Source organism: Xiphophorus maculatus, chromosome 14 (assembly GCF_002775205.1).
Source record: "Xiphophorus maculatus strain JP 163 A chromosome 14, X_maculatus-5.0-male, whole genome shotgun sequence".
NCBI lineage: Eukaryota > Metazoa > Chordata > Actinopteri > Cyprinodontiformes > Poeciliidae > Xiphophorus > Xiphophorus maculatus.
In genome coordinates, this window is record NC_036456.1 from 692,835 (window position 1) to 718,706 (window position 25,872).

Here is a 25,872-nt window from a genome sequence, read left to right on the forward strand (position 1 = left end):
ATTAATTCTTCCACTATTTCACCATTATGATCTGTCTTCTTGCTACCCCATAGACTATTGTGAGCATTAAAATCTCCACACCAAACTTCTCTTCTATGTATTTTCCCTATTTCCTTAAATATTTCACTATCAAGATTTTTACATGGATTATAATAATTTATAATTTTAATATTTCCATATTTCCTTAAATGAAATATTTCTATATTAACACATTCTAATTTTTTATTTAATGAGTTTTTCTTATAAGCAATTCCTTCCTTAATTAAGGTGGCACATCCTCCTCCACTACCATTACTTCTATCCTGTCTTTCTATGTTATATCCAGGAATTTTAAAATCTAAATTTGAATTTAACCATGTTTCTTGTATGCATATTATATCTGGTATTATTTCTAATTCATAAACATACTTTTTAAATTCTTGTCCATTGGCTATTAAACTTCTGGCATTCCATTGAAGAATATGAAGAACCATCTTGTATCCTAATCCTGACCATTTTCTGTTGTTTCAGTGGCTCTCAAAATGTTATGAATCTGATCTGCTTGAATTTCTTTCATATCTAGGAACCTCCCTGCTGCTGTTACTATTGCTTTTATTTTATCACTTTTCTTCTTCATTTGGACTGTAACATTAATAATATGACATTGACATAAATGCTACAAAGTTTTCTTTTTTCACCACCATTGTATTTTCCTCTACTTTACATTTATGCACACATGTATTATGCGTATTTGTTGTTGGCATTAGTATTTGTCTCTGATCATTCTGTCCTTCATTTTTATTCCGAGAAGTGTAACTTTGATCTGTTTCTCCCAGCCTCATTCCTCTTGTACTATCTTTCTTTACTCTTTTTAATGCTTCTGCATATGAAACTTTTTCTGTTATCTTGATTTTCTGGGCTTCTTTAGCTTCCCTTTGAACTATACATCCACCATAGGCTGCACTGTGATCACCTCCACAGATGCATGGAAGTTTCTGAAAAGTGAAAATGACAAAAGAACCAGAAGAGCTAATCACAGGTAAGCAGATGCAGCTGGGAAAGAGAGCGGGAAGGAACAAATGAGGAAATGAATAATGGCTGGTTCGGGGAGTAGAATGATAGGCTGAAGTGAGGTGGAAAAAACAGAAACAAAGAAACGGGAAACCTGAACGGACAAGAGAACTAATCTAATGAAGCAAATCCAAAACACAAACATTGAGAAAAACTTAACCAACACAAGGTTTAAACTAAGAGGGCCAGATATTTAAAAAAGGAACAATGAAATTATTAAAATAGAAAATAACAAAATTTAATGGATCATAACCGCTATCAGCACTTGCATTTTATACATAGAAGAGGACTATGATGAAGCAGCATCTTTCTCTCTCTCCTCTCTTTATCTCTGATAAGAACCCTGTTGTCTTTGTTCTGCTGTTTCTGCCAGTAGAATAGGGTAGAACACTTGACAGGGGTAAGAGGGGGTGGGGAGGAATTCCCCCCTGGGAAACACCAGCCGCCATCTGTCGGTAAAGTGACACCACCAAGGGGACTCAAGTGTCCAGTCGGAGGACACTGGAAACCTGTGCAGCAAATACAAATTCAGACCTTATCACTAGAACCCTGATTTCCTATTTCTTGAAAAGAAATATATTCTGTTAACACATTTTATGGGTATTTATTAAGGCAGCTGAGTGTTTACATTTAGTTAAAAATGCAATGTAACAAAAGAAATCACTGAAAATATCAATAGATGGATGCCCCTTCCCTTATCACTTATTGGCAGGATCAACACCTACAAAATGAATATACTTCCAAAAGTATTGTATATTTTTCAGAATGTCCCCCTGCTGCCTCCTGCCAACTGGTTTAATAATTTTAGGAAGTTAATTGTTGGGTTTTTATGGCAAAATAAACGGCCCAGGGTCAGAATGTCGCTCTTACATTTACCTCACAATGAGGGAGGACTAGGGTGTCCGAATATGAAGTGATATTACTGGGCAGCACAATTTAGGACTATTAGATATTACTTTAATGCCAGGGACGCCCCTCAATGGACAGAAATGGAATCTAAGTCAGTAAGTCCACCCTTACCTTTATGCAATTTTTCTGTTTCAGTCCCAAGACTGTTGGGAAAAACGGTTAATCCTATTGTTAAAGACATGATCAAAAATATGGTATGACGTAAATAAATTCACAAAAGAACCAGTTTACTCCAATATTCAGAAACCAAGATTTTACTCCTGGAAGAGCAGAGTCTGTATTTAAACAATGGGCCACAAAAGGAATAGATAAAATTCATGATATGTACCAAGTAAATTCAGCTTACATGATGTCTTTTGATGAATTCAGGCAGAAATTTAATACAAATAGAAAATACTTCTTTAAATACCTTCAGCAAAACAAAGACAAAAAACAAAGATTTAACCAAGCCACCAAAGTCCCAGCTAGAAGAAATGGTTTGCAAAGACAGCGCAAGTAAAGGTGCGATTTCAGAATTCTACAACTTTATGGTTTTAAATTCCCCAGAGGACTCGGCACTGAAACTAGAAGCCTGGAAATTAGACCACTCACCTGTCACTGGAGGATTGGCAGTCTGTCTGTACAAAGGCTCAGAAACAAACTGTTAACTCTCGCTTAAGGTTACTGCAATACAAATGGTTAATGAGAATCTATATTACACCAGTCAATTTAAATTGATAATATACCAGACATATGCACAAAATGTTTAGAAGAAAAGGGGACTTTGTTTCATTGTATTTGGGAATGCAGGGAAATTCAAAAATTTTGGAAAGCAATAAAAACAACTGTAGAACAACTTGTCTCAAAGGATGTTGCACTAGATCCAGTTTTTCTAATTTTAGGTCTGTATCCAAAAAATACTTTGTTTACCAAATGTGAACAATTATTGATTGATATGTGTCTACTACAAGGTAAAAGACTGATAGCACTATTCTGGAAGAGAACAACAGGACCAGGCATCAAACAATGGATCAAGGAAATGCTGAAGACTTTACCTCTGGAACGCATAACATATCTCCAAAAAGGGAAAAGCTAATTATTTGAAAACATTTGGAGACCCTTCCGGAATTTTGTTGAAGGAATGGACTTGTCTCAAGACGAAGAAGCCAGCTAAAGACAAGATTAATGTCAGACCATTATGTTAAACAAGGGAGCCTCAGCAGTGGACTATTATCTCCTGTATACTTAAAGGAATTTATGCAGACATGTATCTAAGAGGGCGTTTGTTGGTCTTGTTGATTCTATTGGTTATATGGCAGGTATATATGTACCTGTACATCAATAAAAATATTCATGTAAAAAAAATGCAATGCAATGAAGGCATTCCTAATACATCCAAACTACCACAAATGCCTATCAAAGGAAATCATTTGCTAAGATCAGATCTAAAAAAAAAAAAAAAAACAAGTACTATATAATATCATCCTTATCCTCTGGACAGGAACCTCCAAGAAAGCCATCCACACTTTAAGTACATTTCTTACTTGTTCATTAGGATTCAGACAGTCTTTCTTCAGGAAATGGTTCCATAGGTATGGTGATTCACAAGTCAGTGCACAGCAAAGGTTAAAAACTCCCTTAATTTTTACAGTAAAATGTCATTCAAAACACTTCCAAAAGTGGACAACTGACTCCACAATAGCAGCCCTGCTCAAGACCAAACATAACTGATTAGTAAGAAGTAATGGTCATAGTTTGTGGACTATATTTAATAATAATAATAATAACAAAAAACAATACAAAGATGACTACTACATCCACCAGACGTTCTGGTGTCATGACAGTTGTTTTGTCTTCTGTTTATTTTGGATTCCCCTTCAGTTTCCATCACCTCACTGTCTGATTGGCTACATGTCATCTTTAACAGACTGCCTTTGTCCTCAGGGAACACCACACATCCTTTGATATCAGGCCAAGACAATTCAACTGAATATCCCCGATTCTAGATCGGAGTGGTCCCAGCGTCCTACTGAGTAGACCACATCACTCTTAACATAGCACACATAGCAGGAATATTTCTTAAGATTCTTAAGAACCATCCTGATAACCAGGACATCCTTCAGCTTGTTGGAAGGGGGAAACGAAAACAGAAGTCTGTACTTTTGTGAAATAGGAATTAGTTAGCATGACAAAAACCTCCAAGCACCATTATTACTGATTATCTTTAGCTTAATGATAGCAGTTAGTAAGATGTTCATGCTCTGATTGTTACAGAGGTAAACTCGTTCTTTAGCTGGACATGAATCCTGGCCAGGCAGTCACCTTTCTCAATTGCACTTCATCCTATTTGGTTGAAGAAAACTTTTGGGTCCATCACAACGACAAATTGTGATGGGCTTATTTTTGTTATTTCAGACTTATCTTTAGGATTATTTAACTCCTAATATGTCATGATAACACCACTGTCCTCATGTCTTTTGAAATACAATGTGTCAAAATTATTCTGTGTTCATTTAATATGTTTAGTGTTTAGAACCCCAAGAGCTTTACTGTAACTTTCTTATATAAAAAACAGAAACTTTGCTCCAAGGAGTAATTCCAGGAATCTTCAACTGCATTCAATAATTCTCTGAAAATATACAGATGCTCTGCATGTTATCGTCCAACATAGCAAAAGAAAACAAGAAACAATTATGCTTTATTGAAGTACCATCACAGAGAAGTTACTGTATTTTTGTATAACATCAGCATAAAATGAGATATGACAGGAATTTTTCAAAAACTGTAGTTTATATATGACCTTCATAAATCTTTCCTGAGGGGAATGTGTGGGAACTTTAACTCTATGGAAAGATATTTGAAACATTTCAGATTTCTAATGGTGAAGAAATATACTGCTGTGAGGTTTTTTCAAAGGAAAATGAAGAACCAACTGACATCCAATATCTAACCTAATTTTATTTGGAAGCATCACACCTCTTAATGCCTTTCTTTCAAACAACTTTACACGCACACACACACACCCATACCCCCCCCCCCCCCATCCCCCCACACACACATATATATATATATATATATATATATATATATATATATATATATATATATAAGATACTATGTAGTATCTTATTATTTTGGGGTTTATTGTGAGGATTTTTTTTTCTGAGTCAATTTAGTTCCTGTGTTGTCTCATTTGCCCTTGATTGCTCCCAGCTGTGTCTACTACTTGTGTATTTAATTCCACCTGTGTTCCCTGCTCCTTGTCTTTTTTTTTCCCCTGCTCCTTGTCTTTTTTTCTTTTTTTCCCCCTGCTCCTTGTCTTTTTTCTTTTTTTCCCCTGCTCCTTGTCTTTTTTTTCTTTTTCCCCCCCTGCTCCTTGTCTTTTTTCTTTTTTTCCCCTGCTCCTTGTCTTTTTTTCTTTTTTCCCCTGCTCCTTGTCTTTTTTTCCCCTGCTCCTTGTCTTTTTTCCCCTGCTCCTTGTCTTTTTTTCCCCTGCTCCTTGTCTTTTTTTTCCCTCTGCTCCTTGTCTTTTTTCCCTCTGCTCCTTGTCTTTTTTCCCCCTGCTCCTTGTCTTTTTTTCTTTTTTTTCCCCTGCCCCTTGTCTTTTTTTTTCCCTGCTCCTTGTCGGATCCTAGTCTCTACTGTCGTATGTCGTCATTGTTTTCCTTTCGTGTACTGTTTACCAGTTGCTACCAGAGTCTGAGCTCCTTGCCTCTGCTCACCTGTGCTGCTTGGATTTCTGTACACTTCCTCATTAAAACCATCGTTATTGCATTAACCTGGTTGTACAGCCGTCAATCCTCACCACTCAAACCCCCACCTTATGACATTTATGACTTGCAGAAGATGTTGGACGCAACATGATCATCTGATGGCAGCATTTTTCGGGAGGATGTCCGCCACTGGGGAGCAGTCTAGTGACACACCTGTCGATATTAAAGAAAGACACTTTTTCTGAAAGCCTAACTTCTTGAAAATCATGTCATTTTGTTAGAATTGTCTATCCCTGAAAAGAAAAAGATTTTTGTCGCAGTTAAATTCAGCAGAAAGTTCTGCATAACAAGTCTGCAGAACGGCATGTATTTTCAGCCCTCACAACGTGCATGTGTTTGAAAGTATAGCTGATTTATAGGCTCTGTTGCTGTAGGGCTGTTGTTTGTACAGTCTCTGCCCTCTGCCTCTCTCCCTCCTGCTCCACTCAGCCCTCCCAGACTCGATTCAGCAACTAGGAAGCGTCGCGCGCAGTCTCAGCTACTGGCCGAGCGTGCCTTCGGCCAGCGAGCGGATTTGCGCTCGCGCCCCTAGTACTGTGTCAGCTTCACTCAGCTAGTACTTTATCGCCCTGCGCGCTTTCAACCAGCCGCTCCGCGCGCAGATGTAAGACATCGGAGCTTTTCAGCGGGAGAAGACTTGCTATAGTTGTTTGAGCTCCATGGAGGACCGCTGCTCCCCGGATAATGAGAGGATGGAAGCGTGGCTGGACGACCACTTGGAGTTCACCCACTCGTACTTTGTCAAGAAGGCATCAAGGTAAACATACGAAGCGCATGACAGAGTGGAGAGGTAATTGCGTGCTGTTCACATTCTTCACAGCCATTCCGAATCCGTTTAATTTCCTCTGTTTACCTACCTGTACAGAACGAGCGGCTATAGTATAAGCGGTCCCACTGTCAGGCGTGGAACCCCGTGTTCAGGTGTAGTGGGCTTCACTCTGACAATTCACCAGCCAGTTCACAGTCAGCTGCCCCTCTTAGTGCTGCCTCCAGCACTGTAATCATTAACTTTTACTGCTGTTAGGGACTGTTTTTCATTGCTTAGTGTTGGATCGGTCCTTGGTGATAATTATACAAGCCTACATATATATAGACCAATATCATAAATGAAAGTATTGCACTTCAGCTGCAGCCATGTGTTATTGACACCAAAGAGCTGGTAAATCAGTCGGTTTACTTCTTGAACAGACTCCAGATCAGTCTTCCTGGAGACCTGAGAGCTACTGACTTTTAAATGCTTTTTATTGGCTTCAAGAGGTTTGCACACAGCAGGTTCTCTGCTGCCTGACAAGTGGCATTTATTCCAGAGGTATTGATTCTGCCACACCTCCTATAGTTGCATTAAGCTTTGTTTTGTTGGAAGAAAGGGAGTCCACCAGACTGAGTCTGATGAGATATTGTGATTTCATGCACTTAACTGACACAGACTTATGTTATAATTTCATTAATAGAATTTCAAACATTGCTGACATCTACAGTAGATTTACTGTGCTTAATTATGATGCATGTTTTATGTCAGTGATGTAAAAGTTGGATTAATGTGACATCACTGTTCAGACTGCAGCTTTGAAAACTATTGGAAATCAGTTTTAGTACCCCATATGAAAGTGGCAGAGATTGGATTTTTTCTTTGGTTTAAAACCAAAGCAAATAACTTCAGAAAACACCAAACCAAACCAAATAGCAGCTGTACAGAATGCTATGAAAAAGAGAGATTTGGGTCTTGTTTGGGGAAAAAATATCGGATTTGGGTCGCATTTGCCTGCTATGTAAATGTAGCTGTAGTCACCCCACCCTCTCTAAACACACACATCATTTTGCATGAGCCGAATATTATTTAAACTATGGGTGGACTGATAAATTGACCCCCACTTAATTTCCTTAAGTTTGGAAGAGCGGATGATACCGATCTTATCCACCAATCTCTACTTCCTTCTCAAAGCTCTGAAAATCAGCCACTGTTCCCATGTGCTCTGCTGTGAGAGAGGGCTGACTGACCTGCCCACCAGGCCACGTCTGCACCTATGTGATTGACAATAGTCACCTCACTGTTGCTAACTTACAGACTACGGTGCAATATTTTGAGAGACCAGGCCTTTTAAAGATAAGTGATTGACCATAAATTAACTACAGTTGGTGTACCCCTAATTTATGCCCCTTGTTTCTAATAGAAAATGACACAGAAATAAATATAATACTAAAAAATGTAAAAGGAGTAATAGTTCTGAAAAAGTATTTATTTCCACTTTGTTGAAAATGGCATGTTGAATACTATTGTACCCCGTCAATCAATGGAAGAATCTTTCTGAGCATGACAGCAATCACATCCTTTTGCATTTTAAATGTTTATCTTTAGTGATGATCGCCACATTTGTGAGACTGGAAGGCCTCCTTATTGTCACCTTAATATTTAGCTTTAGATTCTGTATCAAATTTGAAGTTGGGTCTCTTACTGGGGCACAACAAAGTGTTGATATTACTTCCAGTCAGAAACCAAAATCTGCTGATGGTATGAATAATTATGCACTGATAGATTGATCAGTGGGCAGATCTGCAAAGGACAGTGGGAGTGAAGCGACCTGCCACCCAAACTCAGTTCCACCAGTTCCATCTGGAGGAATAGGCCAGAACTCCAACCAGCTATTGGGAGAAGCTTCTGGAAGGAAACCAAAAATGTCATACTCACATCATGCAGTTGCTACCAAATACTTAGGAGATGTATGTAAACTTCTAATTTTGAAGACATTAATCAACACATTTCTGACATATTATTTTGCTCATTACTGTGGCATTAGTAAACAGAAATAATTTTGGTTGTCCTATCTGATCTCAAACAAGATAAGTTTGGTATGATCTAACTTCAGGCAGTTATGGTAAAAAGGGTGGGCATGTCCCTTTATTCAGTGTATGTAAACTTCTGGTTTCAACTGGACCAGTAATTGGGATTTTTTTTCTTGTTTCTTTACTGTAAGTCATTGATGTGGAAAAATTACAATTAGGTCCCACCTGCTAGTTGTATTGCTATATGTTTATTCTAAGTTCTATATATTCTCACCAAGTTAAAGCTGTTTGGGTTACATGCACAAGGTTGGACGTTGTTTTTCCCCAGCTGCATGGGAACCAGTCTGATTCACATGCTTGGGATCCCTTATCCCTTTGTACAAAACTCATGTGTTGGCTCTGCCTGGCAGAGCTTTCCGTTTCAGACTTGCTTCATTATTGACTGTCCTGTGAGCTCTCTGAGTTGTGCACAATTCATGAATAAACCTGATTGAGTGATTTTACCTGAACAGTGCTTGGAAATAGTTTTTTTCCACAACAGTCATAAACATTTTTGTGTGAAGTCAATGATATTCCTCAGTGATTAGTGTAAGAAGCCTGAATGAAGCAGGAAGTGGATGGCAGGATGACATATGCATTATTACTTGTCTGTTACATTAACACAATGAAATCACATTTTAATGAAAGAACATTTACCTCTCATTAACTAGGGGTCAGCATCCTCTGTAAAACTAGGTGCTACTTTAAGAATGCTGAGCATTATGAAGGGCTTCCCATTGAACACCAGGTTACAAAGTTGCACGTTTCACATGATCCTGTCTCACAAAATGATTTTTCTCATCAAAGTTTGGTCATTATGAGTCCTGAATGTGACAGTGAATGCTTTGAGCTTTTTATGCCAGGAACATTTTAAAAGACTCCTCACACACTGGACACAATTTATTCCAACTGCTGCCATCTGGTTGCAGATACAGGAGCAATAAAACAAGGATAAGCAGACTGAATAACAGATTATACCTGGTAGCCATAAGGGCATGAAATGCCACCGAGTACCATTTATCACCCAATTTCTTTATAATCCATGTAATTTTATTGCATGGTTTCTATGATGACAAAGTTTATTATTATTATTATTATTTTGAAATGGGCACAAGAGTTGGTCCAGGTAACCCACGCAACATCTCATGTCAGCATCTGGAAACAAAGCGTGAGTAGCTTCTCTTTGTGGCTCCATCTGAGCAACAGTTTGTTGCCTGGCTATTGCTATGCAAAATGTGGAAACTTACTTTAAACATGACACGGCTTGCTGTTTCTTTCTGAAATTTAATGTCAGAACTTGTTAGGATAATAGTTTTTGATGACATGCAATGCTAGTCTACAACTAGCTAAGGTACAGCTCAGTCTGACAAAAACGGGGCATCCATTTTGTGCCATCAGTCCTTCTGACCAACACCTGCAGACAAGGCTCATTTCGGCCCCCACAACATGGCACCCTGGGATATGGGTGGCATATGCATGATATGCCACCCATATCAGAAACTGCCACTACAGTAAAGTATGCCAGCAGCTGTTTATATTTAGGAAATTGGTTCTGTATCATGTTCAAGCTGAGTTTGTTTTATTTAACTTGATTTGCATAATAAAGTTGAAAATCTGTGTAGTGTCAACAGCTTCTTTGTTCCTGTAATTCCCTCTTTTGTTGTCAAAGTTCTTTAATATTTACCTTAGCCAAGCCCTTCAAAGGAAATTCTCTGAACATTTCTTCATATTGGTTAGGTATAAAGATTTCTTGGAAGACTTTTATTTGAATTAAAAGTGCAAATACAGCTTGCGCATTTCTTAGTAAATAGCTGTGCACTATGCAGTCATTTTCCAGCTTGAGCCAACAACTTGTAATTGCTGATATATTCTTCAAGGTGATGTGTCAGTGCAGAGTTGGAGCTATCTGCTATGTCCTTCAGGTCCTAGATATTAAATATTCTATTCTATTACGATAATTTTGAACGAACTGAACTGGTTTTGGCTGTTTTATGGTGATACAATGAAGGACATCACTTCTTGCAGTCTCCATGACTGAACAGGCATAGCTTCTACTAAACATTCAGAAACTAATTCACATCAAAGAATTTGTTTCTGTGCAATGAAAAACACATCTGTTTTTGTTAAATCAAAACAAATCTGTTTTTGATTTACCTCACTGCAAATCTGCAGTGAGATAACTCCGTTTCATCTGATCTGCGGCCGTATGTCCAGGACACTCGGGTGAAGAGAGGTGCGGAGCTGACCACTGACCACTACCTGGTGGTGAGATGGCTCCAGTGGTGGGGGAGGATGCTGGTCAGACCTGGCAGGCCCAAACGTGTTGTGAGGGTCTGCTGGGAACATCTGGCGGAATCCCATGTGAGACGGAGCTTTAACTCCCATCTCCGGCAGAACTTTGAACACGTTCTGGGGGCGGTGGGGGACATTGAGTCTGAGTGGACCATGTTCAGTGCTTACATTGTCGAGGCGGCTTATCGGAGCTGTGGCCGCAAGGTTGTCGGTGCCTGTCGCGGCTGCAACCCTCAAACCCGTTGGTAGACACCTTCGGTGAGGGATGCTGTCAGGCTGAAGAAGGAGTCCTATCGGGCCTTTTTGCCTTGTGGGGCTCCGGAAGCAGTTGATGTGTAACGGCGGGCAAAGCGGCATGCGGGTCGGGTGGTTGCCGAGGCAAAAACTCGGGCATGGGAGGAGTTTGGAGTGGCCATGGAGAAAGGCTTCTGCACGGCTTCGAGGCGATTCTGGTCCACCATCCGGCGTCTCAGGAGGGGGAAGCGGTGCAGCACAAACACTGTTTATAGTGGGGATGGTGTGCTGCTGACCTCGGCTTGGGATGTTGTGGGCCGGTGGGCAGAATACTTCGAAGACCTCCTTAATCCTCAATCCCACCAACATACCTTTCATTGAGGAAGCTAAGCCTGGGGACTCTGTGTCAGACTCTCCAATCTCTGGGGACGAGGTTGCAGTCGAGGTGGTTAAAAAGCTCCTTGGTGGCAGGGTCCTGGGGGTGGATGAAATTCATCCTGGGTTCCTTAAGGCTCTGGATGTTGTAGCGTTGTGTTGGCTGACACGACTCTACAGTATTGCATAGACATTGGGGGCAGTGTTCAAAAAGAGGGACCAGAGGGTGTGCTCCAATTACAGGGGGGGGGGGGGGGGTCACGCTCTTAAGCCTCCCTGGCAAGGTCTATTCAGGGGTCCTGGAGAGGAGAATCCATCGGATAGTCGAACCTCGGATTCAGGAAGAGCAGTGTGGTTTTTGTCCTGGTTGTGGAACATTGGACCAGCTCTACACCCTTAGCAGGGTCCTGGAGGGTGTATGGGAGTTTGCCCAACCGGTCTACATGTGTTTTGTGGACTTGGAGAGGGCGTTCAACCCTGTCCCTTGGGGAGCCCTGTGGGGGGTTCTCCGGGAGTATGAGGTACCGGGCCCTTTGATACGGGCTGTAAGGTCCCTGTATGACCAGTGTCAGAGTCTGGTCTGCATTGCCAGCAATAACTTGGGCTTGTTTCCGGTGAGAGTTGGACTCTGCCAGGGCTGCCCTTTGTCACCGATTCTGTTCATTACTTTCATGGACAGAATTTCTAGGCGCAGCCAAGGTGTTAAAAGTATCTGTTTTGGTGGCCTTAGGATCTCATCTCTGCTTTTTGCAGATGATGTGGTCTTATTGGCTTCATCAGGTCGTGATGTGCAGCTCTCGCTGGAGCGGTTCGCAGCCAAGTGTGAAGCGGCCAGGATGAGGATCAGTGCCTCCAAATCCGAGGCCATGGTCTTGAGCTGGAGAAGGGTAGAGTGCCTTCTCCGGGTCAAGGGGGGTGTCCTGCCCCAAGTGGAGGAGTTCAAGTATCTTGGGATCTTGTTCACGAATGAGGGAAGAAGGGAGCAGGAGATCAACAGACGGATTGGTGCAGCGTCTGCCGTGAAGCAGGCGCTGTACCGGTCTGTTGTGGTGAAGAAAGAGCTGAGTCAAAAAGTGAAGTTCTCGATTTACCAGTTGATCTACGTTCCCACCCTCATCTATGGTTATGAGGTTTGGGTCATGACCGAAAGAACGAGATCATGGACACAAGCGGCCGAAATAGTTTTCTCCGTAGGGTGTCTGTGCTCTCCCTTAGAGATAGGGTGAGAAGCTCGGTCATCCGGGAGGGACTCAGAGTAGAGCCGCTGCCCAATTGACGTCGAGAGGAGCCAGTTGAGGTGGCTCGGGCATCAGGTCAGGATGCCTCCTGGACACCTTTCTGGCGAGGTGTTCCATGCACGTCCCACCGGGAGGATGCCCAGGGGAAGACCCAGGGCACGCTGGAGGGACGATGTTTCTCGGCTGGCCTGGAAATGCCTTGAGATTCCCCCAGAGGAGCTGGAACAAGTGGCTGGGGAGAGGGAAGTCTGGGCCTCCCTTCTCCCTCTGTGATATGGGCTGTCTGGTCCCTGTATGACCGGTGTCAGAGTCTGGTCCACATTGCCGGCAGTAAGTTGGGCTCATTTCCGGTGAGAATTGGACTCCGCCAGGGCTCCCGTTTGTCACCGATTTACCGGTCGATGTACGTTTCCACCCTTATCGGTGGTCATGAGCTTTGGGTCATTACCAAAAGAACGAGATCACGGATACAAGCGGCCGAAATGGTTTTCTCTGTAGGTGTCTGGGCTCTTCCTTAGAGATAGGTTGAGAAGCTCGGGCATCTGGTGAGAATGCCGCCTGGACGTCTGTCTGGTGAGGTGTTCCAGGCATGTCCAACTGGGATGAGGCCCAGGGGAAGACCCAGGACACGTTGGAGAGACAATGTTTCTCGGCTGACCTGGGAACACTTTGGGATTCCCCCGGAAGAGCTGGAACAAGTGGCTGGGGAGAGGGAAGTCTGGGCTTCCCTTCTTAGGCTGCTACCACTGCAACCCGACCCCGGATAAGCAGAAGAAATGTATGGATGTAAGGATAGACTTTCCATTAGTACATTACTGTAAGGTTTTAATTGAACTCAATATGTTAAATATTCAGGAAACATAAAACTCCTGCAGCACCATTTCTGATTTAAGTACAGTTCCTGACAAAAAGTAGTAATGCTCCTGTAATGAATTCACATTTTGTCACTTTGTAATGGCAAAGTTAATGCAGTTTATTAGATTTATGCTACAGCTAGGAACACAAAGATAATATAATTGAAAGCAAAATTATACATGGTGTTAGGGCTGGGGGACATGAGGAAAATCTAATATCCCGATATATTTTTGCTATATCAAGATACACAATATATATCACAATATTCTTAAATGACCTTCAAATGTTATTTTAAACTATAGACCCCTAGCAGCATGATTTCACCCACGCAAGTTTCCACCCCCATTTCCCTGCTAGACTTAAATGTAATCTCAATATATGGAATAAGAATAAAAAGGGATGGAGTGTGTCCACACTAAGACTAGATAACAAGGTCAGAAAAATATTTTAATTAAGAAAAAATAGCGAGGGAGAGGGAAGTAGGTCAGTTGCTTGCTTGACTTTGACAAACGTAACATATGTGTTGTGGAATAAGGTGTTTTGGTTCATCTTAAAAATAAAAAAGGCGAACTACACACAAACTGACAGATCATCAGTAAAGCAGGTGTTTAAATGAGCTAATCAGCCACCACTGTGTTAGCTTAGCCAATAGCGGTGGTAGTTAATCTACCACAACAACCACTTATTTACTCAATACATGTCAAGCCTAAAACCCAAAAACTGTAAGGAACTGAATGTTCTGTTCTATGTGGGGGCAATGTTTGAGTGTTGTTGGTACTGAATTCTGATACATAAAGTTGCGTTGTTGTCAGTTGCTATGGCAACGAGTCTACGTGTAGCGTAAAACTAACACGGAGAGCGAGAAAAAAAAGAATGAGTAGTTTTGAGTTATTTTTCCCATTGCATAGCACTTAAATGAATCATACCTACGTCTCCAGGTTTCACTTTAACGGACTACTTCTAGCAGAGCGGCTATGAACGGCATGTGAAAGAACAGTCTCATTAGGTGATTAAATAAATTTGTGGTTCAACCTTTTGTGGCAATAGTTTTATAAGATGTTTCGGGAATTACCTCATTTTGTTCGACATTCTCCATTTAAAATCTGACCTACTTCCAAATTATTAATCCAGCGATGTTTCTTTCCGGAACTAGACTAGTTCAATTCCTCTTCAGTTATGTCTCATTCACGGCTTGCCTTAAACTCTCGCTGTCACCATGCTGTTTGTTTTCTCGGCGCAGCGTGATCAAGTACACCTCGCTGCAGTAAACAGAAAGGGGCGGGACAAACCACTGTCAGTCTTATACCTTATTTGGAAATGGGACCATTGCACTCCGGGAGTGAAGCGGGTGCTATTTCCTGTATTATCCGCGGCCTCACGTTTTTATTTTCTTTTGAAATCTGTGATATATTTTCACCTTTGGGAAGGAGTTCCACTCTCAGCAAGTATTTGAACTCCTTTCTTTTTACTTCAGCGCAACTCACAGTTTTTAACAAATTCTGTAGCTTTCGGTGTACTTCTAAATCTGCTCCTTAGTCTCATCATTTCAGGGTCTACTGCTGCCTCTAGTGGCGTGGGGGTGGTAACACAACTAATCTAGTTACATTACTAAATCAGAATAGCACAAAGTCTTTATTATTTATTATTAATTCTAGCATTAAAATATAAATTCCCTCACAAAAGAACATACCTTTTAATTTTCTTAAGGAAGTAGCGCTATTTAAAGGACATAAACAAGACCTAAAAGTGATTCCAGTTTCACTTGATGGCCAACCTGTTGAAACTGTGGCAAATTTTAAATTCCCTGTGTCATTCCTGGACAGTCAGCTCAACTTTGCTGAAAACACTGACTATATCTTTAAGAACTGTTCTCGGAGACTCTATCTTTTAACAAGACCCAGTGAGGTAACCCCAATGTTATCTAACTAGAGGTTGTGTACAACCTCTAGTTAGGAGGTTGTTGAGTTAAAATGTTAAAACTTAACTTTCTAACTTGAGTTTTAACTCAAATAAGGAGGGCTTGTATAAGGAAAAGACAAAAAAAAAATCAACTTTTCCTGAAAAAAACGCATGTTTGGGGGAAATGAAAAAGAAAATATATACATTTCTTGACGGAAACTCATCTATAAGGACAAGGAAAAACTAAATATATATTAATGCTTTTATTTCTTATTATGTCAGTTTTGGTCCTACATAAAAAACAACATGATCATCTATAATAAAAATACAATTTGCAATGTATATGTAAGAAATTTAATTGAGCAAAAGTCAATAATAGACAAATAGTTCACAGAAGAATAACAACCCAGGTTGTTACAACCAGGTTTGTTAAACAGATACAAGCAAATATTCACATTTTTGTTTTTACAGTGGCATGTATATTATTCTGAGAGACTTTTTGTTGGTAGAGTTTATATATAGGAAAAAATAAGATGAAAACTATTTAGTCTATCAACGTGGTAACTTTCCTTCGATTCTAAAAAGATAAATCATATTCATAGAACCACATTATCAACAATTTGTGAATAAAGCCAAACACTTAGCAAGCTATAGGTAAATGTTATTTAGTTTGGTTACGAATAATCATTGCACTGTCAATAAATGACTTCTAATAGATGTTCTTAGTTGCCAGAGGAACACCGTAACGCCTTCATGAGCTCAGAAATTCAAACTGACAAAAAGTGAGGATGGATGCTCTCTGCTAAAATATTTCTTGCAGTCTTTCATGTTCTTCAGCAAACAGTTGAGACAAAGTTGTTTTTGGTTTCACCACTATTTACCTGTTGTTATACCTGCCATTGAAAGTATTCTTCAAAAATTGTCTGTTAGTCTGCAGCTCTTGTGACCAAACTAGCTGAGAAGATGAAAAGTTAAAACTTAAGTTAAAACATTTTAACTCAAGTTGTGTTAAAACTCAAGTTAGAAAGTTAAGTTTTAACATTTTAACTCAACAACCTCTACCTCTAGTTAGATCACTGGGTCCTCTTAAAAGATAGAGTCTCCGAGAACAGTTCTTAAAGATATAGTCAGTGTTTTCAGCAAAGTTGAGCTGACTGTCCAGGAATGACAGGGAATTTAAAATTTGTCACAGTTTCAACAGGTTGGCCATCAAGTGAAACTGGAATCACTTTTAGTTTTTTTTAAAAATCTCATTTAATTAGCTCTACTTCCTTAAGAAAATTCAAAGGTATGTTCTTTTGTGAGAGAATTTATATTTTAATGCCAGAATTAATAATAAATACTAAAGACTTAGTGCTTATACAGGAAATAGCGCCCCCTTCACTTCCGGAGTGCAATGATACCATTTCCAAATAAGGTATGAGACTGCCAGTGGTCCCGCCCCTTTCTGTTTACTGCAGCAGGTCCTTCTCAGCGTGATTGGTAAAATATTTTCAGGTTGGAAGGGGCAAGTTACTAGTGATGTATTTGTAGGTTGTCGGATAAACCATACTTTGATGTGAATTTGATGGTGAAAGCTTATTGTTTGAATGACAATTTATACTCGATGGTTGCGATATAGCCATTTTAACCTTCGTAAGTAGAAAAACTCGTGATATATCAAGTATATTCGATACATTGCCAAGCCCTAGATGGTATTTGTGTTACTTTTATTTATTTTTTAAAATGTATTTCTGATTTTTAACACAACAATGAACACCATGTATAAACATTAAAAATATGACATCAAAGAGTAATTTGAATAATAAACACGAACCAATAAATGACAACATAAAAACCAAAGAGAAAACAAAGCACACAAAAAACCCAGTAAATATTTCCATACCACAGTAGGTGGATAAAATGTAAATAACTAAAGAGCAAACAGAGGTTACAGAAAATAAACAAAATATAAATGAACTAAACAGAAAGGAAAAGAAAAATGGGGCATCTATTATATTTTGTGCTACTATAATTGTTATAAGAGTTAGGTAAAGGGTGTACAAAGTTGTTGTACAGGAAGTGAGGGGAGAACCACTCATAGGGTCACATCGAGCGTCAAAGACATGGCATGATACAGAAATGGTGACCAGATTCTTGAAAATGTGAATTAAGAACCTTTGAGAGAATACCTATTTTTTCCAATTTCATGAAAGAAAGGACATCTTTTATCCAGTGTGTGTGTGTGTGTGTGTGTGTGTGTGTGTTGGGGTGTGTGGGAGAGGATTCTTCCAATGCATCATCATCATCTAACTAGTAGTGTGAGAAACCCACAAGGTCAACAAGATGGGGTGGCAGTAATTGTTTTTTTCAGAGAACCCCAAATAAAGAAAATATATTAAAGCACTTTTACTAGACTCTTTTTAGTAGTAATGTATTTATTTATTTATTATATTCTTGTACCTTTTATGGATATCTCCAGGTGTACGATTTTAATGCTGTGTGGATGTGAATTAATGTGTGAGCAACAGATAACCTCAATTTCCCTATGGGATTAATAAAGTTTAACCTAACCTAACCTAACCTAAAGCAATGAGTGGAGAAGGCTGTATTGTGGTCGAGGTGATTACAGAAAGTGAGTCAAAAACAGATTCACAAAATTGAGATATAGAGGAACAGGTCCAAAGCATATGGCTGGGAGTGGCTGAGCCCAAACCAGACTTCACACAGCTTGAATCCACATCTGGAAAGATTCAAACTAGTTTACTTTTTTACCAGTGTACTCTATGGACTACTTTACACTGAGTAATTCTGTGTTGGGCACAAATTGATGAAGAGTGGATGAATTTTAGAATAGTTTGCCACATTTCATCATCAGTCTCTATGTTAAGATCATCAGACCAAGTAATGCGAAGATAACTAGGCCTAGGAGGCAAATTGGACATGAAGGTTGTATATTTTTGACATTCCGTCCTTTGGAGTGGGACTAACCTCTAGCAGTCCATCAGCCATTATGGAGGCAGGAATTATCAGAAAATGAGGGATACGGTGATGGATAAAGTCCCTAACTTGTAGAAATCTAAAAAACTGGCCAGCCAGTAGGTTAAAATTTGAAGATAAATGCTTATTTTGAAGATGAAAGCGTTTCCTTGTCTTTCGCATAAAAGAGTTTGTGGCTTTTCAACACTTAAAAAAATCTCATCATTGATTGAAGGTGGAAATAGAGGATTAGATTTTAGTGGTGATAAAAGAGGTATTCTCTGGATCCTAAAATATTGCATAATTCAAGCCCATATTCTAAGGCAGTTCTTAACAATTACATGGTTAGTATGATATAGGAGCTACATGAGGCCTCCTCTATTGGTAACCATTAGGGAGTCTCAGAGTTTGCACTGGGCCAAACATTGTGCAAATATTAACAGACCAATAATAGCATAAGAAATTGTGGGTGGTAAACCCAAACATTTCTTTACTGATCATTGGACAGCACCCCATTTATAGGGTTCTGGTCAACACACTCTCTCCTCCAAGTTTACATTATCACATGTCTGTCTTCCCGATATGGGAATGTTCAGGTCACAGTAGTAGTACATCTACTAATGCATCTGTAGTCCATATATGAAACCTGCATTTGAACTCAAATGTCTCTTTTTCTCGGCCAGTCCTCTGGTAACATTACCAAAAAAGTCCTCATGTGTGATCAGACACTACACCGACTTAAAAGCGTGGCCAAAGGTTTGGCCATCACACTCTGCATGAATGCCTGAGCAGATTTGAGAGCTGTATTTTGGATTATTGTCTAGTTAAAATATCCTTTCCCAGTGTATTTCCAACTTTGCAAGTGATTCTTCAAAATTATCCTTAAGAATCTGCTGATATTGAGTGCATCCATGCAACCCTCAACTTTAACGAGATTGCCAGTACCGGCATTGTCCACACAAACCCAAAGCATGATGGAGCCTCCACCAAATTTTACGGTGGGCAACAAATGTTTTTCTTGGAATGAGGACGTTATGCATGACCTTTGGCCGCCATGCATAACGTCCGTTGTTGAGACCAAACATTAGATCACTTCATCTTATTACAAAATGAAGCTGGCTTGTCCAAATGTGCTTTTCCATACCTCAAGCAACTTGTGCGTGCAGAAAAGGCTTCTGTCACATCAATCGCATGTATAGTTACTTGAGCAAAGTGTGCTCAATTGTTGAATAATGCACAGTGACATCATCTGTAAAATGATGATGTTGTAGGTTTTTGGAGGTTTTCAGTGGGTTGTCTTGGACTGTTCTCACCATCCTTCTTCTCTGATATTTTCCTTGGCCTTCCACTTGTGGGCTTAACAAGAACTGCCCATGTAGTCCTCCATTTCCTTACTATGTTCATCACAGTGGAAAATGACAGCTAAAATCTCTGAGATAACTTTTTTTTATCCTTCCCCTAAATCATAACATTGAGCAATCTTTGTTTTCAGGTCATTTGAAAATTGTTTGAGGCCCCAATGTTGCCACTCTTCAGAGATGTAAAGAAGAGATCAACTTGCAATTAAGGCAATTAATGACCTTAAATAATGATTATTTACCTTTATAATCAAGGTAAATAATCACCTTGATTATTTACCTTGATTAAATAATCAAGGTATCCATCCATCCATTTTCTTCCACTTATCCGGGGTCGGGTCACGGGGGTAGCAGCCTAAAAAGGGAAGACCCAGACTTCCCTCTCCCCAGCCACTTGTTCCAGCTCTTCCGGGGGAATCCCAAGGCGTTCCCAGGCCAGCCGAGAAACATCGTCCCTCCAGCGTGTCCTGGGTGTTCCCTGGGCCTCCTCCCAGTGGGACGTGCCCGGAACACCTCACCAGAGAGGCGTCCAGGCGGCATCCTGACCAGATGCCCGAGCCACCTCAACTGGCTCCTCTCGACGTGAAGGAGCAGCGGCTCTACTCTGAGTCCCTCCCGGATGACTGAACTTCTCACCCTATCTCTAAGGGAGAGCCCAGACACCCTATGGAGAAAACCATTTCGGTTGCTTGTATCTGTGATCTCGTTCTTTCGGTCATGACCCAAAGCTCATGATATTAGATGAGGGTGGGAACGTAGATCGACCGGTAAATCAAGAGCAAGGTAAATGCCTGTAAATGAATGACATTTACTATTGATAGTGTCTATAAATCAGATCTTGAAATTAACAATGGTAAAAAAGAAAAAAAATAGCTAAAAATAATATGCTGATTTTAATAATAGTAGCAACATACAGGCTACTAATTTGCTGCGATTAAGACAATTAATCACCTTAAATAAGTTGATTATTTTCAAGTTGTTCTCTGGATTGACTTCTCTTTCAGCTCCAGCCAATAATAAAGTAGTATTGCATCTAGATGTTTCCGCTTCCTAAGCTGTGGACTACAAGAAAAATTGCAGTCAAATGTTTCACAAATAATTTGTACCACAGGATACTCCACAAATACTGAATCGCAAAAACAGGTGGGAATCCACTGTATTGTATAAGCATGATTGCTCTATGTGGATACTGAAGTCCACCCATCTATCCTAGAAGTTGTAAGGGACACTAGGGGCAGACGGTAAGCACTAGCATCTCTACAATAACACTGTGACTCTCTCTCACTATGGAACTTTTGAGCCTTTCACAGGATGAAAGGACGATATTATTTCTGCAGTGAGTTTTGGATCTTCTGATTTCCTTCCAGTTGGATGTGCCAAAATATTAAAATAATTGGAACTTGTAGGCCCCTTAGTCAGTCCTTTAATTGCAGTAGTAGTAGTAGTTAGGACTTGGCTCAGGTCTAATGTCTGAACTCCTCAACCCTCCCACTCACCGAAGTAAACTCATGACCGTTATTCTCTTTTATCAGAGTACAGTTCTTATAATTACTTTGAGTTCCAGCCAAATATGTTGCATAGTAATACATGTTCTTTTCTGTGTCCACAGGGAGATGGTGAATGCCTGGTTTGCTGAGCGTGCTCATACCATCCAGCCATCTGTCCCTAAAGAAAACTGTTCCCAGCAGCGAACCCACCAGTCCTCCTCAGATCTTTGCCCCTCTTCTAACTCCACCACCCTCCTGGACAACTGCTGCCCCTCCCCTGCCACTGTACCTAGCCCAGCTCCTGGTACCCCAACTCGCAAAATCTCAGCTTCAGAGTTTGACCGCCCACTAAGACCCATTGTGGTCAAAGACTCTGAGGGTTCCCTCACATTTCTGAGTGACTCGGAACGGGAACCCGTCCCTCTCTGTGGTTCGGTGATGGGAGAGGGTGGTGGTGATGATGGGAGTGGCAGGGAGGTTGACCGCTGCACCAGGCTGCTGGAGCTAGTAAAGGAAGTATCAAGTTATCTGGATGTGACAGCGCTCTGCCATAAGATCTTCCTACACATCAATGAGCTGATCACTGCAGACCGATACTCACTCTTTCTGGTAGGAACCTTTAACTGTCGCTCTACCATCAACTACATATAGAAAAAGATAGATTAATGCAAGCTCATGCTTATTTCACTCTAACACCTTATTTTTAAGTGAATCCCAAAACCAGGAACCACATTCAGAATGAATTCAAAAGTTTTAAATCCAATGATTTTATTGCCACAATAGCACAAATTGTAATATTTTTCATTGGGATGTAACATTGCTAACTTACTGTTTTTGAAATTTCTCACTGTGCAGTGCATGTTATCCACGAATGTTTAGCACAGTTTTCCCCAGAAAACTTGCTAAGGCTGTCCACCGGCTGTCCACCGTGTTTTTGTATTAAAAGATGTTAAGCTGACAGGAAATGTAAAATTTTGCTGGGTATTTATGTTACTGGCAAACATTGTTGACAATACTCAAACCCACAAACACAGCAAATCAAAAATGCTATAAATGTTGTCATTTTAACACAAACCACATGTATAGAAATTGATAAATGCTGTTGAATTTGATTTAGTGGTTTCAGCAAAGATAAAATAAAATATTTCAAATGATAAATGTTTAATATTTAAAATTTTAAGGAGCTGGCAAGTTTACTTTGTAAAAATTCAAAGAACAATCTTCATAGATTGTTTTGTTACCACAGGTACAGTCTGATGCTGTGAGTTTAATCTTTAAGATTGAGTTCTGTTTGTTCACAAATACATCTCAGCAAATTACAATTATCACTGATTGCTTAGGGTTGGTCAATTAAACAAGGCCCCTTTTTCCCAGAATTTAATAAAGCTATGGAATCCACACCGATGTAAACTTCAGAGATCAAACTGGACAGCATGTCCCTACATAATTAACAATTCACAAGTTCTGGATTATATTTTCTGATTTCTGGAAAAAGGGCATAATGACGTAAAGATAATACCTCAAATTTCAACCTTCTGCAAACAAAAATCCAGGTTTCACTTCAGCTGCGTCTTGTACTGGTACTGAAACATTTCATGGAATTGTTGAAGAAAAATCACATCCAAGGAATTTACTCAAAACATTTACTTCAACACTTAGCATTCTAGTTGTGTAGTCAACACCTTTTTAGGAAAAGGCTTGTTTATTTAAATACATATGTCAATATTCATCTAAGTAAAGTCATAAGATTCCTAAGAATTACTTGAGAAAAATTTGTTTAAAAATACACTGGGCAGGGTTGTGTGATTCAGAATATATTATTCACTCAGACACGGCCTATTACTTTAACCCAATATTCTTGTGCTGCTTTTCATGGTTTGGAGTTTAGTGTAGATGCTTTGTTTAAACATTTTCTGGGTTACATTGTTTTTGTTGACTTGATTAATAAGAAACAAAGTGAAAACATGACATTCCAAATATTTTCACTCTCTGTAACTATTTCTGTTACAATTCTGTCAAAAATTATTTTCCTTCTAACCTGTTTTGTCACATTAAAGTTTTAAAGTATTCCATTAGAATTTTATAAGATCGACCAACCCACAGGAGTAGCTAATTGTTAAGCAGAAGGAAAATTCTGCATGATTTTTACACAATGTGCATATATGTTCAGCCCGCTTTATTTTAATACCCACTGGCAACTCAAGACCAGGGTCTTTAGCTGTTAAAGAGTGGAGGGCCTACTCTGGGTCAGGGGTGGGGTTTTGTCCTACTTCTTTATAAAATAGGGCAGAAATTTATGATTACTTAAGTACTCAATTACTTTACCAATTATTGGACAACTAATCAATTAATCTGATTAATTTAAGACTTTTCATTGAACTATTTAAGCTTATTTTACACAATGTTAAAAGTACATTAAAAGATGAAAATGAAGAAGTCAATCAATCAATCAAGTTTATTTGTGTAGTACATCACCTGCAAACAAAAATAAAAAGTCATGAAAACACCATAAAGTCAACAATTGAGAAACCAATAAAAATACATTTTGATGAGTGCCATCATCAAGATCATTAATATGTAACGGACAAGGTTACATAATCACAGGAACTTGAGGTCAGGTTTTTACTTTATTGTGGTACTAAACCGCTAAGTGATTTATAAACTAACAATGTTTTAAAGTCTCTGAGCTACAGGGAGCCAGTGAGAGGATGTTACAACTGGGTGGTGTACTCTATCTTCCTGGTATTAGTGAGAACGCCATCAGCAGCGTTCTGGATCAGTTGCAGCTGGAGGATGGTTTTTTTTGGGGGGGGGGGGTTGGCAGACCTGAGAAGACACTGATTTGGCAGAAACATTTGTCTTTCAATCCTGGAAATGTTCTTCAGATAACAGAAGGCTGACTTTGTATCTGTCTTTATCTGACTCTTAAGGTTCAGCTTTGAGTCCATCATTATACTTAAATTTCAGGCCTGATCTCTAGTTTCTAACTGGAATAAATGAAGCTGTGTGCTGACTCTAGATCCTTCCCATTTAGATCCAAAAATAAAAACTTCTGTTTTGTTTCTGTTCTGTTCAGCTGGAGAAAGTTATGGCAGATCCACATATTTATCTGTTCTAAGCATTTGTTCAGCGCTATTGGGAGCATATAGGTACTGAATAAAAGGAGTCCTAGGATAGAACCTTGGGGTACCCCACATGTTTGTCATGATTGTTGGTACTTTTTTGACCCACATGCAAACACACTTAGAAGAAGGAAGCAGAATTCAGAAAAGTTTATTAAAAAATAAAGATCTGATTGTGGCGTTATGATCAGGTGGATCAAAGTCAGCAGGAAATTCCTTGGGTTCAGCAGGGAAATACTGGCAGCTATGGGAAGCTGATACATGCACATGTGATGAGATTTGGCACAGATTATTTAAAAAAAAAAATTTACTTTATTTAACCAGGTAAAACCCCAGTGAAATCCAGATCTCAAGAAGGACCTGAGCAGAAATCTGCGACACACAAAAACCTGGTTACACAGCAGTAAAATAAAAATAAAATATATGCGCAGGTTTAAAACAAATTTAAAAAACTGTTTAGAAGCAATATCATTGATTAATAGAATCATGTTGCATGAGACCGGACCGGTCAGACCTGGCAGGCCCAAACGTGTTGTGAGGGTCTGCTGGAAACGTCTAGCACAGTGGTCCCCAACCATCGGGCCGCTGACCAATTGGTACCGGGCCGTGCAAGAAATAATGAACTACTTTCGGATCTTTTATTTTGAAAATCCTAAACCGGATTTTACCAGTTACGTCTTGAGCCTCAAAATTGAGGCAACTTGCAGCAGAATGAATAACAAAACAACATCGGAGTACAGTGAACCCTCGCTATTTCGCGGTTCATCTTTCACGGTCTCGCTGCTTCGCGGATTTGCATCGTGCATTGTGTTCTGCATTCTGATTGGCTAAAAAGTCTCTCCGCTTCTTCTCTACCTGTGTGTCAACAACGTTGCGGTTTAATATGTACACATACGTAAAACAGCTTGCCAAATTTAACATAATCGATGGTGGCATGTCGGTTTATAAGAATCTTTTTGCCCAGAAGAAAAAAGAGCGACAACAACTACCGATAACTATGTTCTTCTCTCGAAAAAACACACCTGCACCGCGGGCTTTAGAAGAAAAAAAAAAAAACGCTACAGAGCGGAGTCAGGATGCAGCGGCTCAGTCAGAAGAGCAGTGAAATACACGTGAGTCACTATTTTTTCCTACTGTACTTTGTTTTGTTCTTTTTCATAATCATTTTTTATTTTCTCCCGTTCTAATCCAATCATTCAGGTCGTGGTGGGGGGGTTGCTGATCTCCGCAATTCGGGCACGGGAATCCGCCTTCAGTTCATATTAAAATTATTATTTTACAGTACAGTAGTTATTTGTTAAAAAAAGAAAAAATTGTTTATACAGTACTTTTTATTTGTCAAACAAATGTTTGGGAAAATGTTTTACCGGTTCCGGTGACGTCAACCTCCGAGATGGCAGCTTGAGCCGACTGCTCCTCCGGTAAATCTTAATTTAACTCCCATTAATTGCCAAATATAACGAAAATTGAGTAAAATGGAGTCTTTAAGGGGGTCTAGAACGGGGAAAAGGGACGGGAATAAG

The 25,872-nt window shown here is 39.7% G+C and overlaps 1 protein-coding gene across 3 annotated transcripts in view; it reads left to right on the top strand.

Annotated features, from left to right (window-relative positions):
* pde5a (phosphodiesterase 5A) overlaps positions 1-25,872 on the top strand; it is a 129,632-nt gene that overhangs the window by 17,680 nt on the left and 86,080 nt on the right. For 2 of the 3 annotated variants that reach the window (XM_023346290.1, XM_023346293.1), the window contains exons 1-2: positions 5,542-6,468; positions 21,350-21,836. In XM_023346290.1, coding sequence (XP_023202058.1) covers positions 6,371-6,468; positions 21,350-21,836 — 585 coding nt within the window. In that variant the 5' untranslated portion in view covers positions 5,542-6,370. Of the gene's footprint in view, positions 1-5,541; positions 6,469-21,349; positions 21,837-25,872 lie in introns of those variants that run through there. The other variant, XM_023346291.1, reaches the window with a different exon arrangement.